Source organism: Monomorium pharaonis, chromosome 9 (assembly GCF_013373865.1).
Source record: "Monomorium pharaonis isolate MP-MQ-018 chromosome 9, ASM1337386v2, whole genome shotgun sequence".
NCBI classification, from domain to species: Eukaryota; Metazoa; Arthropoda; class Insecta; order Hymenoptera; family Formicidae; genus Monomorium; species Monomorium pharaonis.
In genome coordinates this window covers 6,357,968-6,377,082 of record NC_050475.1, presented here as the reverse complement: position 1 = coordinate 6,377,082, position 19,115 = coordinate 6,357,968, and the positions used below count along the sequence as shown (strand labels likewise).

General features: G+C 40.7%; 2 protein-coding genes across 3 annotated transcripts in view; both read right to left on the bottom strand.

The window, feature by feature from the left end:
• The window catches only part of LOC114255235, a 248,212-nt gene that overhangs the window by 166,861 nt on the left and 62,236 nt on the right, over window positions 1-19,115 (bottom strand). For both annotated transcript variants that reach the window (XM_036292153.1, XM_036292154.1), the window contains exons 5-6: window positions 15,177-15,383; window positions 14,886-14,923 (exon numbers count right to left, since the gene is read on the bottom strand). The gene's annotated coding sequence lies outside the window, so the exon portion shown is untranslated. The remainder of the gene's footprint in view (window positions 1-14,885; window positions 14,924-15,176; window positions 15,384-19,115) is intronic.
• Window positions 8,894-14,878, bottom strand: LOC114255234. The gene has a single exon (XM_036292156.1). It carries the CDS (start codon window positions 10,200-10,202, stop codon window positions 9,714-9,716), a length of 489 nt encoding a protein of 162 aa, XP_036148049.1. The 5' UTR covers window positions 10,203-14,878; the 3' UTR covers window positions 8,894-9,713.

Sequence of the window (19,115 nt, the reverse complement as noted above, 5' to 3'; positions counted from 1 at the left end):
CTCTCATTTGTATAAACACTTATTTTATATAACATTATGTAATCGTGGTACCGTAATGTATCAGGTAACGCGAAATTCTCACACTCAGAAATGAATCTTATCGTATCGCAGAGCCAGCGCAAACGAAAACGTTAAAGATCCTTTTCTTTTTTTTCAACAAGGAACGGATATAGTTGCGGCCTGTCCCACGAAGGGCGGGCCGACGTATACCCATGGGAAAATCCCATAACGACGTGAAGCGAAATCTTTTAATTAAAACCGATTTGGGGGCGGAGAAGCATCGCCACGCGCGTTTCACTCACCCGGAGAAATTAGCCGGTCTGCGTTCTCCACGGGCCCAAACAAATTGAAGAAGATTGGGTCTGTAGCCCCGGGCCAAGTCGGTGGACTTTGAATAACGCGAGAGATAGCAGGAAAGAAAGAACGTTTTCCGCGTTTAACATAAAATGTAGATATGATCTTGAACTTTAATAATAAAGCTGTCCGTTTACATGAAAGTATCGAAATTTATACACCTCTGGAATATGCGTCAGAAACCCCGTAGCGATTTTCCGTTATTTATCACGAAGACGGAATATATTTGCAATCGAACAATTGTCTGCCATCATTTTAAGAATTTACAAGAAAATACCTAAACGTCTGTCTTTTGATGTAACAAAATTATTGATACTTTCTAAATATTACATTTATGTAATAAATTAAATATATTTGTAGAATACAAGAGAGATAACTAACTTAAAACTTGGAAAGATGAGACCTTAAAAATAAAGTATAAAAGAAATATTTTTTAGCACACTACTGTGTTTTTTAATTTATATAAAATAAAAATAATTTTGTAACAAATATTAAAGATAAATTTTTCAAAGTCTGAAGTTTTAAATTAACATTTTCCCAAGAGGCGGTACTTTCACGGTTATTTTTCCTCAAAATTTGATATTTTTCTGTATGAGTAACTGCAGTCTGATATTCGACGTTGCACTTATAATAACCTTACCTACAACAATATTGACGCGAACGCAAAGTTTTCCGAGGCATCTTTCTTATTCCGCCTCAAATTATGGCCAGGGCGTTAAAAGCTTTTATTGGCTGAAAAGATGAGGAAGAACGATCGTGACTCTGACGTACGGAAGCGCATCTCTTCTCCGCTCTCTTTCCCGCTTTTTTATTCTCGCAAGGACAGAAAACGGGAGTGTCGCCGAAGCGCTTAAGAAAACAACCGACGCGCCAGCAAAGAAAAAGTGCCCAAAATAGAATGACCGAGTTACGTAAAACCGATAACGGATCGGAGTCGGGAACAAGAATTACTTTTTCGGCAATTTCTAAAGCGGGGTTGCCTCGCCAATTTTCGTGAATGAAGCAAATAACAAACGATACACGATTTATACGTCGTCACTAAGTGACGTTTCTCGCTAATAACAGAGCGACTATACTCGTAAATTCCACCCACTCTAGCTTCACGCCTACTCATTCGCTAATGAGAAGGGAATGACGAGTCGTAACTAAGTACCATATGCCATTTCTTGATCTCGCAACCGGCAAATTGGTTTTTATAAATAGAATTATATACCTCCTATTTACTGCTTAACTTCCGCGTTCATAAATGATACAAAGAACTTTGTACAATTTAATTTTTTATATACCTTATATAATCACACAGAAAAATAAATTCTCATGTTAAGAAAAGCAGTTTTTCATCTTATAGTTTTCTTCTTTTAAGTAACTGTTATCTTTGGAAAATAGATTTCCTTGATAAACAATCTAAAATATACTCATCATTTACTTGAAACAAGATTTGCTTAAAATAAACTCCTTTGTGTACGCACAGAAAAATATATATTTAAATTAAATAAATATCATTTATTTTAAATAATTATAAGTTTTATACCCGCAAATCTATCGTAAGTTCGTCATAAGTAACAAATTCTAAATCTCAGTGAATTTAATATACTTCAATTAAGAATATTAAATTGAAATAAAAATTTAATTTACTTATTAACTTTAAATTTTCTTTATTCAATTTTATAATATTTTTCAAAATTTATGATAAATATTATATATATTAAAATAATTATCAAAAAAATATTCTTTATTAAAGATAATCGTTACTTATTAAAAGAAAAAAACTAAATTTTCTTTTTTCGGCAGTAGAGTAAATATTTCTGTGTACAGAACTCGGATATTAAAAATATATATAATGTTTTAATATCTAACAAAAATTGTATGCATTTTCAAGATTTAACTTTAAAATAGTTCCAATTCTTCAATAACTTCTGTATCTCTCAAAAATCGCGAGCCTTTGTATTTGTGAGAAAAATCAATTTCATATTCGGTCAGGAACAGGTTGGTAAAAGGAAATGTACACATTGTGCATGTAGGACGTGCCTGACGAGACCGGCTTTAGGCGACTGCCGTCCGCGTATCCGCCCTGTGTGTATTGAGTTACCCTGGCGCACTTTGCGCCCGCGCGCGCGCGACTAATTTTTCAGCGGCTCGGCTTACAAAGCGTGCATAATGCGGGGCTGCTCTCGCGGGCGCGCAATCAGCCGCTTACCACCAAGCAACGCAACGTGAGCAACACGAAGCCACCGTGGTAGCCGTCGTCGTCGCCGCCGCCGCCGGTGAACCTCGCTGCAACAATACGGAGCTGTAACAATCAGCCGACTAATCCCCTCGGAATCGGCCTCCGCGGCGGGTGTACCAGCCGGCCACTCGTCCCAGCCGCGCTAACGGACAACGTGCGCGCTTAAGGCGTGCACACTGTAAATTCTAATCGCCGACCTCCAAGGCGAATGGACCTGAGATTAAGAACCGACCGACAAATTTATATCGTCGATATAGGCGCGAGAGTCTAATCCCACCCACGCGGCGGATTAAACGATGGGCGCGCGGCGCTCAGATCTGCACGCACTTGCGGAGGGCATTAGACGCGGAGATTATCCACGATGAGTAATCTTTCGCAACACGATTCACCGCGTTTGCCGCGGTGGCCGAAGACGCCGAGATGCGATCAGATGAAACGGATTAATCGTCGTAGGAATAACACGAAGGATTTGACGCTGCCATATTTAGTACATTTTCCTAATCTGATTGTAATTAACAGGATTTTTATGAGTTGAGTCGTATGTGCAATAAGAGTTAAAGTCTCAAACCAAAACGTTTGGAATGTTTTGTGAGAAATGCATAACTTTCTGTAAATTTCAACTCTCCGTTTCTCTTTTTAGATGAAATTTTATTCTTTAATTTCTTCACTCAAATTTCAATTTTTATTAATAAATAAAGATTTAAGTTCATAATCTATTTGGTAATGTAATAGGAATATTGAAAAGTATAAACTCTAAATTTCTCCAATATTTTTCAAAAAGTCTATATAGAACAATTTGCAGAAAAAAAAGTTACGTCAATTCAACAAGCAACATCGCAATTTCGTAAGTACGCATTTTCGAGGTAGAGTATGAATTATTATTTTCAGAATTTGAATTGCACCACCAGTAATCCGTGCGACAATATTTTCGAATTCACAAATCGTCATTGATGTTACAATACCCTGACGAGTGAATCCAGATCACAATGTTTATGCTCCCTGCGATTCGTCGAGGTGCTCGCGAATTACGTTCGCTCTTTCGCCTTCGGCGGATTACTTCGATTATTGGATTAGCAACGCGTCTTTGATCTCGCGCGAAATTCGCGTCGAGTTCACAAATCGACGAATGACGCGCGCATCATTAAAGGTTGCCGTTATAAATCGCAATCACCGATAAATGTGAATACCGCGACCGCAATGAACTGGTCCTATTATATATTTTGTCCCGTCGTAAATGAAATATATTTCACGCAACCGTGCGTAAAGGAAGATATAAAACGGATTATGTTAAAAGATATAAAGTATTTACGATAAATCAGAAAATTTCATAAAATCCTAGATTTGAATGTATTTGTTGAAGGATACGATGCCACGTTCTTATCTGTTCGTTAAGAAACTGATTTCTCTCAAGAATTTCATACATATTACAGTAGAATACTTCAGAGTCAAGAATTAATGAGTGCTATGCAAATTACAAAATATATGTAAATGTAATGGAAAAGCTGTTGCTTTGTTTGTACAAAACACGCTAGACTCACTCTCGACTGTTGAAAGAAATGCAAAACTGCTTTTCGTAACCATTAATTTTCCCGCAGTTTGGCAATCAATTCACGTAAAATGCACAAGCTAAATGTTGTGCGTTAAAACAATTTGGAGAGACTTGAACAGATACGTGATGTGTGATACACGTAACATAGCCAAATTAAATCTAAAGATAGGAACGCCTTCTATATTAAAAATCTACGACTCGCGTCTGAAAAAAAAAATCCGAGAAATAAAATATAGAAGCTAAATGTAGAAACTGATAGCAATATGTAGCGAATATGAGTATTGATATTTAAACGGGCTGATTGTGCAAGAGCATTTATATGGATCGCGAAGGATTATATAAACAAAAAAGGCTACGGTTTCACACGTAAATTAATGTTACAGTTAATCCGTAGCGAATTGACTATCGTGCCTGAGACTTTTCTGCACGAGATTAATATCGTGCAATATAGACATTTTTGCAGAACAAAAATATCGCTACGTGAGTTTGATCGAAATAATTAATGAATATTCCGAGAATAAATTAAAAGCGATGATTTACATAACGACCAGGGGCTGTTTACGTTTTACAACGTACAAATCACTATCTCATTATTTGCGCTAAATTGGAGTGTCAATCCGCACACCGGATTTTTATTCGTCCATTTAGGTTCCATTTAGGAAGTTAAGCTCTCACCGCCGTTTTTATATCTAATTTCATCATGCGTGAGCTATAAACGCAATTCCTCGCGTCACAGGCCGCACCGGCGCGGCGTTGTCGAATGAATTATTAATAACTAGAATTATGGCCGATAACTGTACAGCACTTCGATATGCGACTAATTACGAGCGGTGGTATTGTTGACCCGATAATAAATTAGACTAACGAAACCATCGGAGACCTGCCTTCGTACTGCAGGTCACTATCTCATAATTTATACTAAATTAAAACGTCGGTGCATACTTACACCGGCTTTTATTTGTCGCGGGCGCTATTCAGAAAGCGTCAGCCGGTTTCCACTTAATCTGATCTACGTGCGCCTATTTTTTTTTTTCTAATCCCAGCCACCGCGCATTGGTGTCGCTGATGAATTATTAATGACTAAAATGTGCTGAAATTATGGTCGATAACTGCTCCGCGATGCAGTACGTGTCCAACCATAATCCCCGCTGACCAGGTATCTCAAAAACGCGTCGCCGTCGACTACAAATTATCGCACGCGAGGGGAATTAATGAAGCGTGACTTATCGATCTCTTGTTTTTCTGCTTTTCACTTACTGTTTTCCTTCGAGAAGAGAGATCGACAACTCCGCGTAATAAATACGGTACACCACCGTTAAAAATTTATCATAAAGCGCCCCCCCCCCTCTCGCTAATAAATCGTTACTAATTCGCTCGTAAAAGTGAAAAGCAAATATTCGAAGTTCGTGAAATAGTAATGAGAATCGCGAAACCGAAGAGATCTAGAATCTTATTCAAGGTACATACACCTTAAAAAAAAAAAACACGTGATTGACTATAAATTATGCACGACAGGAGTTAATGAAGCATAAGCTCGCTAATTTCACGCTGCATCTACATGGTAGCAATTTGAAGGAGCCGCAACCCTGACAAACGATCCGCGCCCCCGTTCGCGCTACACTTTCGATCGCTGCCTCGATCTTCTCGCCTGGCGCCCCTGCGAGATATCATCGATCGTGAGGACTGTGATTGTGATCGTGATCGTGATCGCACGCGGCTCATTTCATACTTGCCGGTCGGCACAGCGCGTGGGCGCGGATAATTACCGTTTTGAAATCAGTGCCGACTGCGGCGTAGCGCGTCGCAACAATAGTCGCGCGGGGCCTCAATCGGGGATCCATTATCGACTTCTTTCGGGCACATACAATGAAAAATTAATGGAGTTTCCACGCCGCGCGAGCCGAACACGGACATGCACAGCCGACGAATTCGAATCGCATTGCAACACGCGAGACTCATCGACGCATCTCATATTGATGATAATGATGCTTGTCGTGTTTTCGTTGCTCATTCGCGGCGTCTCTACTTTGTATTGATGTTATGTCCTGAGTTTGTTTCAAAAACTTACGAGTCTTTTACGTATGTATTCCGTATGACGTAGAATTATGTACAATTTTTCATAATGCAACATAATTAAATTATGTTTACTAATCTCAGTTAAAAGATTTAATTTCTTAATGTCCATGTCAAAAGTATAATTAAAAATTTCATGTCTATGTTATGTGGAAAATGATAATAATCTACCGCAAGAGTTATACATTTATTTATTCTGTACACAATAAAATTACGTGCAATTTTTCACAATGCGCCAAAATTCATGCCTATGAAAAATTGTGAAAAGAGATTCTGAGTTCCAAGATTGAATCATTGCGTATATTTCAGAAGATAAATTCTCGCCAACAACTTTCAATTCGTCTATGTTTCGCGGGGGAGAAGGGGAGGGGGGGAGTTACAGAAGAGGACACAAGAGAAAAGTTCTCGAAATCGGACACACCTGGGCAGTTATGTGACTGGGCGTGCCTGTGTTGGCTGTGGCAGGACGCGTGGGCCGGCACCGTATTATGCTGATCCCCCGAGAGAAAGAGACGAGGCTCGCACGGGGCCTGAATCGGGTCTCAGGACCCGCGACGCGGAGAAAACGCCAAGTCCTGCCGCCGCGCCGGGAACGGGCGTCAAGTGAGACGCGAGACCGTGCACAAACGCGAACGTGGGCGACCAGGTGCAGTTTCGCCAACCAGCCGCGTGCTGTAATTATGGTATTCGGTATCGCAACGGTACGGACGATGGCAAATTAACGATATCTTCGAGAAGTTAAAACTCCAATGAAAACGTATTTAATGTTTCTCGATCGAGACGGAAATCTAGAGCATTTGAAATTCATTCACGAGCGCAAACGGATATGCAATGTCCGCATATCCGTTTATCATACGTTCGTTGGACATTTAGCGTATCTATACGAGATTCCATTCAGGCGAGAGAAGTTGCACTCCGGAACTGCCGGATCTCGCAATGATAACGGCAGATGTACGCTCTGTCGCCAGAAGTACGCTATCTCGCATACGATAAAAGGAGGATTGCAAACTAATCGAGAGCAACTTCTACGAAAGTTACGTACCAGGAAGAGGTTGATAGCGCACTGAAGTAGCGCGAAAGTATCGCAATTCCTCCCACAAGCAAAATTCACGAGTTAAACAGAGTAGGTCCTCGTAAAACGCCTCGTCAATTCCAAAAAAAAAAAAAACGATCGGCATCGTGATTAATGCAACGTCGCGTAGTCGCAATCGAGATCAGATTGGCGAAGAGAAAAGAGAGGTGAGCAGTTTCTCTTAAAATGGTGTACAGGAATTAGTAGCACATCGAATTAATTTCCAATTTAAAGACAAAATCATGTAACTTTTGTCGCTAGGCAGTAAAGAGTGAAACTTTTTTCCTTCAAAGAAAAAAAGACGCAAGGATTAATTATCAAGTGTTGAAGAGAGACCGTGAAGAACGAGACGCGATGACAGATCGGGATCACGCGAGGAAAAGTCCGAATTAGTCAAGAATTATTATCCTCGTTCTAGATAAACATCGCAATATTCTAGAAGCACGATGGATTACATCGCGGAAGGCGTCGTCAATCTCGTATAGCGGTTTTCGCGCCAACAAGTGTGGCGATTTTTTCCTACATTGGCTTCCACCCTTTCATTATCGCGAAACGGTTTTCTTCCGCATCCTCTGATTGACACTTAGCGCTCGAGTTCGAGTTCGAAACTAAACTCCTCGTTAACTCGAATCAAGCCCCGCAGGCACCGCTGGGAAAACTTCTAATTATACACGACGGCTTTCGTCAAAGATCCTGGCGACACTTTACAGTGCCGATCGACTTGCAAATGACGGGGAGGGAGGGGGAGAGCAGCGGTCTCGGGGAAAGCGACGTACGATAGCCTTGTCGGTCCTGGCGGCATTGTGAGTTATTGAGATTAAACGATTGGCCGCGGGGTCCCGCTCGCGCGCCGGGGACTTTTATTCATCAACGTCGCCGTATCGCGCCGTTGACATCGTTCGACCGTAAACCGATCTCGGAAGCAAAAAAAAAGGACGAGATGGAGGACCCGAGAGCGCGGCGAAAGAGAGAGGAGAGGCCGCAGTTAATCTCCGCTTATTAAATAAATCACGGCTCCCTATCACTTTGGAGCCCGCGATGTGCCCCGGGAAGCCAGTCTTATAATTCCTACATTAATTTCTTTAATAGTCCACGAAACAATCCTGGCGACCGTCGAGATACATCACATCGGAACGGTATCATTGGCCCCGGGGTGGAATTAAGCGCTCTCCTGATCGTAAAGGAGTTAAATTACAGTCGTAATTTATTTATAATGCGCGTCGCTTTATTTAACGCGATTAACACGATGAAAAGGGGCATGGCCTGCGTGCGTGAGGTGAAACGGACGTGATTTAATAATCCTCGAGGTTAAACGCGACGCGATGAATCAAACTTCCTTGCGAGAACCATTTCACGCGCTTTTTTGTAGATATTTCAATATATAGAATGGAATTGGGACTTGAAAGTCCACCTGAGAAATTTTTTAATAGCTAATTTTCAAAAAAGTAAAAAACATATACATTTATAATATGTGACGTATTATGTGTCACGTTAAAAGCATCGTATAGCATCATATATTAAACAATTTATGTGTAACTGCACACAAAATAATTTATGTATTGTAAATATTGACGACATGGAAAGGTAAATTAAAAAATGACGCGTGATTTTTTATTTCTTTTTTGCCTTCTCAGATATTAATTCACATAAGAAGATACTGTCGTTTCTAGCTCTCCTGCGCTTTTGTCGAGACGATTGCCCGGTGGACCTTGAATGCTAACCGACTGACGTGTTTTATCCACCTACGTGCCAACAACACATTGCGTGTCAACACGCTCACGCATGATTCTTGTAAGAGAATACTGCACAATATGCAAGAAAAAAAAAAGAATTGTCGTGAATGTGAAATCCTTTCTTTATTCCCAATGCGCAATGCGAGTTGTATAACGAATAAAAGAAAATAGAAATTTCAATAAATTCCTGTATGTACACTATAAAGCGAAATAAACCGAGAGATTTCCAACATAACTCTGTAAAATTCTTTTTTTTTCCAAAATCCGATTGTTCGGCGCAAATAGATTCTCCTAAATCTTCCTTATTAAAGTCCTGTTAAAGTGAAGAAGTGGTTTATTTTCATTTTTAAAGCGAGTCTAAACTTTCAAACTTCACGACTTACAACTCGGCTCCAAAATGAACCAATGAGAGAGCTAAATCGTATACAGAAAACATTCCGCATAGCATATTAAACAGTGGCGCGAACCGTATAATCCAACGAGCGAGCTGCGCGCATTCCCTGGCGAAACCGCGTCGCTCTCGCCCGATGACGAGGTCCATTAAACGTGAACGGACAGGCTGCCGTTGCGCTTGCATCGCGCCCGGCGGTACTGCGCCCGGGTAGTCCATATTCCGACTTATCCAATTAACGGAAAGCATTTTAACGCATAGACGTTGGAGCGCGTCTCGTTAAAGCGCGAATGTTCGCGCCGCGTTTCCCCATTCTACCAGACGTGAAAGAAACGAAGAACGATGCCTGACGGCGGGCAAAACTCACCTCTGACGGCGGCGTTCAGCCTGTCGAGATTCGCGAGCGTAAGCGGTACCGGGCCGAAGTGCATCACGATCCTGCTGCCTACTACGTCGCCGGCACCGCGACGCGCCATGAAGATGCCGGTGTAGCCGCGCCTGATGTAACGGCCGCAGGTATCATTCGTGACGATGTCGACGGTGACGTTCAGCGCGCCCTTGATCGCCCTCTTGACGCGCACGTGCAGCAGCTGTCCGTGCCGCAGCTCCTTGACCTTCCCGGTGAATATGTAGTCCGACTGGCGCACCTTCTCCAGGAACATCGTATCGTTCCTGATCGTCGCCGTCAAGTTCGCCCGGCACTCCAACAGCTCGCCAGTCGAGAAACTGGCCGACGACAGACTGATCCAGAGGACGAAAAAACTAATCACCGAGTAATTGACCATTTTGAATCCGATGTGCATTCTGTCTCGGAGCTGCAAAGTTGTCGATCCCGATCTCCAACGCGGACAGTCCGCGTTTCGGACTTCTTCGTCTTTTTCGATACGCACTCGATGTGAAAGTTTTAAACGTTAAGCGACACACACATGCGCGCGTACTCTTATAAATACTACGTGATACTTTTACGCTGAATTATTTCAACACGATAGTTTACACTACTTGTAATTCACATTCCAACATTAAGAAATGTACTCGCAACACACATAACTGCAATCTCATTAATTCCAAACATCGAATCGAAGGTCTATCTTGAAGACTCGTGGTTCTACAATCCGCTCGATGAGCTGACCATTGGGTCCATTTAATCACAAGTTGGTTTGATTAATTCCCGGTTTCGAGTCGAAGACGTATCTTGAATACCTCCTGTCGTCAACAGCCTCCTTCAGAGGAACACGACGTTAATCAGAAGCAAGCAGCATCGATAGCTGGCTCAGAGCGAAACGGAGAGCTACTACGGAGAACTTCCGATCCCACCGCATCCCCGATAAAGACACGCTCGGGCGTGTTAATCAGAAGTGGGCACTCGAAACTCCGCCGGTCCGGTTGATTAATTCCTGGCTCCGGATCGAGGACGGGTCCCACGGTGTCGGAGCGACGGCAGCCAGTTCGGCCTGGGCTCCCGTAGTCCTCTAAATGGAAACGAGTCCGATCTCGTGCAACAGGTTGGCGCCGCGTGTCAACCCACGCTCGCCGATTTCCAATCCGCGTGCCAACGTTCACCCGCTCTCGCCGAGCGGCGGGCGCGACGTTTCCCCGATCGATCGACAGATCGATAAACTGTAAGCCGATTCTCCTCCCCCGTCCCTTTTTATCGTCGCCGATGATGAGACCGGATGCCGAACTCGGTCGCCAACGACCGTCAACGAAACGCGCGGCTCTGTACCCTCGCGCTTCGATCGTCAACTGGTTTCCGATCAAGCCCTCCGAACGATCGAATGCGAATTCTCTACTCAGCTCTTGCCCGTCTCGATAAAATCACACATTCAACCGCACGTTCGCGCCTACTACTGTACGCCATCGCGGATATCGAGATAGCTTATAGCTCAGCTAATTGTTAAAATAAAAGCATTGCGATACTGCAATACTATTCACTGGAATTCATTATAGATGAAGTATGTTTTTATGATAAACACTATTCACCGAATTACTCCGAATATCGATAACGTAACTCACGCGAACGATTCACTCGTGATACGCGAACACCACCACCCACAACACTACCCGTTATAACGATTATTTTTTTATAAACTGGATGATACTTGTTACAAATATGTATGCGCCGTCATGATCCAAGATATATTCAAAATTTTTTTAACAGTTGAACGTTCATTAAATTATTCCGCGCTATTAGAGAATATATTTTCATAAGACTTAATTAAGACTTAATTAAGAATATGCTATCAATAAAAAACGCACTTATTTTTTTCCCCGTTTTAAAAGAAATATTCAATCGCTCCGCAGTATAAAATGAAAGAAAATGTTCAACTGTCGTTAAATTTTCAACGAATTTTCATAGCTCTGTAAGCGCCAGCCAAGACATTCTACATTTTTTTCATACGACGTTACAAAATGCTACAAAACGCGTCGAAGCTTTCTCACACAGTTTCGTCGAGCACACGTGAAATTATACCGTTAGGAAGCGTCGACGCGACATTCGTCATGACAGCCACATCCAATGCACTTCATTTAATTTTCTCCACTCGTGCGACACACAGTTACGCACAGGACACCGCGGCGGACCACTTGATCGAGTCGCGCGATCAAGCAGGCGCTGGCCGAAAGCACTGCCAGCGCGAAATTCGCGGCGAACGTGTGTTGGGACTCGCCACCGCGCGAACGTGAACCCGCGCGAGAGTGAGAGAGCAGTGATCGAGGTGGTGGTTGGTCGCGTGGAGGCACGCGCTGGACTGAGGAGGGCTAAGTGTGGATGCTGCAACTACAACGTGTAGGCGTAAGTCGCCTTAGAGAACCCGCGGCGCGGACCGAGAGGGAGAGAGAGAGAGAAAGAGAGAGAGAAAGAGAGACGTGGAGTGTGCGTTCGTGCGTGCGTGAGCGTCCGTGACGGTGGTACACGCGTCCGCGCGCGCGCGCGTGTGTGCGTGAGCGCCGCGAGAGTGAGAGACGGAGGGGAGAGAAATCTTGGCCAGGTATAGCAGTGAAGGTACACGCACGCACGCACGCACGCACATGAGTATATCCGCGACACGTCGCTGCCGTGGCTCCATTCGCACGCGCCACACGCGCGTGCAATCCCATGGATACTCTGGTAAAAAGAAAAGGGAGAGGGAAATTGGCAGCTGATCGGTGGAGGTACATCAGCACCTGCGAAAATTCGCGTGGAATATGTTTTATCAATCTTAATATCAAGTGACGAGCAATTCTGAATTTAAAAGCTCAGATGCAAATAAATAATAGAAACGATTACGAATGTATCCTTCGTCATTCAATATCCTTTAATTTTGTTTAGATAGATTAAATTAATTTTTCTTTTTGACGCATTGTTTGTCCGCCAGTGCTCTTAGCGTTGCGAAGAAAGGTGACGTTTAAATTTGGTATATCTGCGACGTTTTTACACTATTAATTTATGAACGTGCGAACGTGCGTCGGTGTCGATCGTCGCGCGCAAGAAAGTGGCGAGGTTAAATGATCTAATCGACACCGGCCTAACGATCGGCGATTCCGGACGGCTTCTAATTGATGGCGATCGATAATGCCGAGCGCTACGGTCTCCTCTCTCCTTGGAGCATCACCCACGAAACGGTGAAAATCCGGCTTAACGAGCCCATCGCAAAAGCTAACAGCTCGACTTCGACAACGACTTCGTAAAAGGAAAGACACGCGTTCCTCTATTTTACGACGACGGTCTCGACGCGACGCGACGCGACGTGGCGTGAAAATGGGCAAGGGCGTGATGTACGGTGTCGTCAGTTATGGTACATCATAATTTCCGCAGCCGTTCGTGCATCTCGGCAACAGTGTGTTACGCGCCTTTGCAAACTGGGTGTGGATTCGACGAGTTTCTTGTCTCCGCGACGCATCAGCTAGAAGCGGTCTCGAGTTTCGGACGTTTGCAGAAACGATCGTCGCGATAGGAGCCCTACAGATTTGCCTACACCTTTTTGTAAGGAGAAATACGAACTGTGTGTGTTCCAAACGAAATCTGCTAGACATTTGAAATGCTGTTTAAAAAATAAAAAAAATCATATTTTTTTAATATTATATATATATATGTATATTAAAATTTGAATCAAAGCTTAAAAAATAATGTATAAATATTTAGAGATGCTTTAATAACGATAATACCATATTCATTTTATTAAAAAACTGATAAATTGATGAATAAAAACTGATATTGAAAAGATTCTGGATATTAAATTTCTGTATAAATATTGCTTCAAATAATATATATGTGTATCTTAACATTTTATCTTATGATTTATTTTATTTACAATAGTGTGCATCGTTAATTTTTTTGTTTTATATATTCTATGACTTTTCAAAATCTTTTCACCTTTATTTCATCTCGAATTCAAAATTTTAATTCCCTTGCATAACATGACTTAATTCTCAGAACTAACATTGAACATGATCTTCATAAAAGTCAGACTCACAACACCCACGTTTACCGCTAAACGTGAGATGCAAATACAGGCGGCAATAATGTCTCAATCCGTAGAGTAATATATCAAAATATTGAAAAGTTGCATGCATGAGACTAGCCTACAACATTTATAACTGCCGTCAAATAATTATACTGCTGGCATCCTACACCGACTTTCGTAAAACCTTTCCCTCAACCTAGTGAACCCAGTAACAGAAATTACGCGATAAAGACAACCATTTATGGCACAGCTATAATTAATATTGTAGAATAATGAAACGCTGAGAGTTTTTCTCCCGTGATAAAATCTAATCATGATAAAAATTAGAAATTAATATCTGAAAAAATACAAAAAAAATGCAAGTATTAAAATTATTAAAAGATTTATAAATAGCGGACTTGCGACTACCTAATAATAACTTTAATAAAAATTACTACGGAATACAAACAGAAAATTCTTAAAATTTTTTTTGGAATAGTTTTGGAATTATAAATGAGCAAAACTTGTATAAAGAACATCGCTTGTAAAATAACAATATATAGAATAATTGTAAACTATTATCGATTCTCATAGGCGATAATCGCAACAAAATTTCCCTCGAAATTAACAATATTTTATTTCATTTCACATGATTACGTTGTCAATAAATATAAATAAACGAGCTGTAAAAGATTAGAATAAAAATGACACATAAAAAAAGAAACAGTACGTTTGCGAGTTCTATAAATTCCAGGCTATTATAGTTCAATATAATTTTCATTACTCGTTATAATAGGAAATACCGAAATATGCCAACAATTAAGGTTTCAATATAATGAACGTAATACATTTGACCATATGCAAAATAAATCGATAAATAATTTACATATATCCAGAATTAAATATTACAATTAATAGCTTGTTCATTTTAAGGTAATAGATATGTCTATGAGATACATCTATTCGTAATTTTTAATATAAAATTTAAATTGCTTTTTTTATGTATATTATTCAATTTTCAGATTCATAACTTCTCATTAAATCAATAGGTAATTTAACACTTACCAATACGATGCGCAGCAGCGGAGTTGCATTACTACGATCTAAAAAAAAAAAACATCCAATTTACAATAGCACTCGAAATAATTAAAATAAAAAATAAATTAAATGAATTAAATAACGACTACCGTGTATTTTTTCAAATATTCTATCAAATAAAATAAAGATATATATTTTACAATTTTATTTAATAAAATAATTACACAATCTAAAAGTAATTGATTTCCAAGAAAAAGAAAGTGAGAAAAAGAAAAAAAAAGAGAAAAATAATAAATAAATAATAAAAGGTAAAATTACTTCATGACTACTCCGCTGTCACCTGATGCCTCCGAGGCCGCTTCCTCCTCTCAGATTTCCTTGTTGCACGACACAACATAATATTCAAGAAAACACGGTTAATTATCACACGCACACCAATCGTTAAAATATGATGATCGCACACCATTTTGTACAGCAATCTCCGATGTTAATCACACGAGCAGGAGTCTCTTTATTGCTGTGACTCTGAAACAGAAAAATAACACGAAAACTTATGACCCGCACATATCTACGATACACTCGATATATACATACAAATGTATAAGATTTGCAAAATCTTACAAATAATTTAACGGATGAATCATGAACGAAAGACGGAGGATTTTAACAAACTGCTTTATAAACACCGAATTAATTCCATACGGTTGACAAATATTTAAGATACGGGGTTAATTATGACTGTAGGTGCTAATTAAACCGGGCGCAGCTTGCCTCGCAAAGTCGATCCGTTTCGAACCACGTACCGTTAACGACTAAAAAATTCCAACAACTTTACCCGACACCGTGATATGACATGATTATTAAAGTCAGACTAATTATGACACGACAAACCGTCTAAAAACATACAAAATTCAATGTACGCGTACATTTTGAAGACATAAATTTGTTAACAATTTGTTGTTTTTTATTGATCAGCAAATACTCGATTTATAATTCGTGCATTGCTCTATGCGTATTCTACTTTCAAAACCAGTAAGCAAATTACATGACAATAGAAAAAAGTGATAAAAGTACATATTAATAAAAAAAAAAGAAAAACAAACGCTCTTGTCGCCAGGAAGATTACTCGTCTGATAAACGCGGACAACTTTCTGGCTAATCTCTTTTCCCTTGCTTTCTCTAGAAATACAGTCTACGGAAATCTGTCGCTCTCTTTTCTCGAATGTTTCGAACTGTCATAAATTAGCATATCAAATTTTCATAAAAGAAAATCGCGAAGGACTGATACTTCCACGTCTTTTACGAGAGCGCAATATTAGCCACGACGATCGGATGCATGCGGAATTAGCACGTTACCTCGCCGAGGTAGAGACGCGTTTAACAACAGGAATTCCGGCCGTACATTTCGCCACAGCTGTATTGTCACCCATGGCGCGCATAATACACCCGGGCTGACGGTAATGAATGCGCCGTGGTGAGAGACTCGTGGCCGCGACTAAACGAGATCCCTCACGTCCGGCCGGCTGGACGCTCTGAATCCGTCGCTGGCACGCGATCGTTTTCGCGACGACGACGCGAGGAGAGGACACTTCCACGAGGCATTGAATCCCCAGCACGCGCGACCCGAACGACCAGCCGAGACGAATCGGTCGTCCCGATGCCCACGCTCTCTCTCTCGCTCGACATACCACCGGGAATCGCATGTCCTTGCGTCGTTCTCGGCGCATTTCTCAGGTCGTATCCCCCGAGCGAGGAGAGAAATATCGGCATTACACTGCCAATGGATTCCCGTACCTCGCGTACCGATTGTCAGTTCCTCAATGCACGTGAGACGCCAAGTATTACGGATGCAACAACGAAATGAGTCGCGTAACGACATTCCACGTATCTAGTGTTACCGTAAGAGCGTTTAGCTTCATTCTTGAATAAAGATACCATAAATTTTCTATGTATCTTGTGAATATAATGTATTTTTAAAAATTTCTGCAAAAGAAGACAAATATAAAACTACATTTTTATAATTTAATCTTTGTACTTGATGTTACTGTAAGACCGCATTTAGAGTTTTATTCCTAGATTAAGATACACGCTATAAATTTTATATATATCATATATCTTATAAACAGATATATGTAACTTTGAGAATTTCTGCAGAAGAAAAATAAAAGTCTGTAGATACAAAACTGATGCTTAGTTTTATCAAAAGTTAAAAAAGAGTAATAATAATCTGTTGAGTCTTGCAAATGTCACGCTTGCTAACGTCACGATAAAAAAGGACGAAAAAAAAGAAAAAGTCAACTGTAATTTGATAAAGTTTTGCTATCCACGATTATCGACTTAATTGATATTTTGCGTGCTAATAAATAAAGAAATTCTGTTTAATATTCCACGAGAAAAGATTAATTACATTTCTATGACACATAAGTGTCTTAAGTGCTGTAAAAATATTTTGACGTAACACGACGGCGTGTTCGGTAGTGATCGATGTTGTCTCGGCGCAATTAACCATTACCGAGAAGATGGCACATTCATTCACGACGATACGACACCGCTGACTAGAGCGTCATTAAACAAATCGCCTTCACCCAGCGCGCGATGTTTGCATACGCAACTAGACAAATCGCCGTTCGAACGGAATGAAGCATGGCGGCGAGGAGACGAGACGGAGTGCTACCGCGCCATGTGATCCCCCGACGATAACGAATGAATCGGTTTGCGTGGCTCGTTAACAATACATGCATAAGGAACGCTAATGCGCCACTTTGTTTCAGACCTCGACCTCGCCGCGGCAATCTTGTACCCGAAAAGAATAAAAAGAACGAACGGGTCGTGTATCGTCGGGCACCGCGTCTCCACCTCACGGTCGAGAACTCTCCCTCTCTGTGCACAACTATAATGCCGTGCACGACGACGCAGCGACAAGAACGATCGTCTTGGCTGTATGACGCTCGAGAGAAACTAGTCGATTAAACTGATCCTATAATGACTTACCATCTTGCAACCGCGCACTAGCAGTTATGGCTCACCTAACGCGTATCACATTCCTGCCATCAAGATTGCGTGGCGTTTATAAAGTGACACTGGAAAAATTGTATTCTCGAAATAACAAAACTGTGTAACCTCACAAGAGTAACACATTTTTCTTAATAAATAAGAATATATTCTTCTTATATCCTTTTCTTCTTATACCCTTTGAAACTAAGAATATTCTTTTGAACGAACTTCTGGACAATGACATATATTCTATGCAGATCGTGTTTCATTTGGTGTTTGCAACAATTATATCGTTACAATTTAACCAGTATAATGTTTGGTGCTCAAAATCTTAAACCTTACGTAATATTTAATTAATAAAGCAATAATAAAAGTGATTCGAAGAGCTAACCTAACGTATGAATGTTTAAAAAATTAATATTTATATACTTTTATTAGTTTCTTTTAATCTTCATAAGCGTTAAAAAACAGCGCAACAAAAGAAATTCAATGTTTTTAAATTGTATTTCCTTTCACATTTATAGACAATCAGTTCTATAGAATAAATCCTACAATCTTCATTATATATTCTTAAAAAATAAGAACATCTGATACTAATCTATCTTTTAAAAAAATTCCCCGAAGCTAAGAAAATTCTCCTGATGTCTATTTGAGGAAAGACTACTATAAAAATAAGAGGAAAATGTTTTCTCAAGTCGAAAAACACACCCTTTTTTCAGTAAAATTTTTCAAAGTCGAAATTATTATATTCCAGTCAACATAACAAAGTTTTCTTCGGTATTAGAATTTCATTGAATTTATTCTAAATATTTTTAGTAGATCAAAACGTGTGTTTTACTTTTTATTTCTCTCAAATATTTTTAATTCAAAATTACTTAAACGATAAGCTACGAACGCAAAGTCGCCGCAGATGCCGTAGAATACACGCGGATCGTCCAGAAAACCGGGACCTGTTGACGGCACGATGAAGATGAGTTATGGCGACTGTCGCCTCCGGGTCTCGCGGGGCCCCTGGGTCCCTCCACCGCCGTCGTTCCATGAGATCTTACAAATGCTCGCGTGCACGTACGCCGTAATGCCAGCGTCGTTAGCTCTTTATACGTTTGTCAGGCCCGTTTGAGTAATGTCATTGTCGAGCGATACCGGACCGCCGCCGCCATCGCCACCACTTTTCTATACGGAGATGGACCACGTTTTAACCAAATTGGTCGTACGTTCTCGGAGAAATAAGAAGATTCGTTTCGCGAAATATTACGACTCTTT

Excerpts from the sequence above, each read along its gene's own strand:
- LOC114255234 (XM_036292156.1), bottom strand. The coding sequence starts at position 10,202 with ATGCACATCGGATTCAAAATGGTCAATTACTCGGTGATTAGTTTTTTC.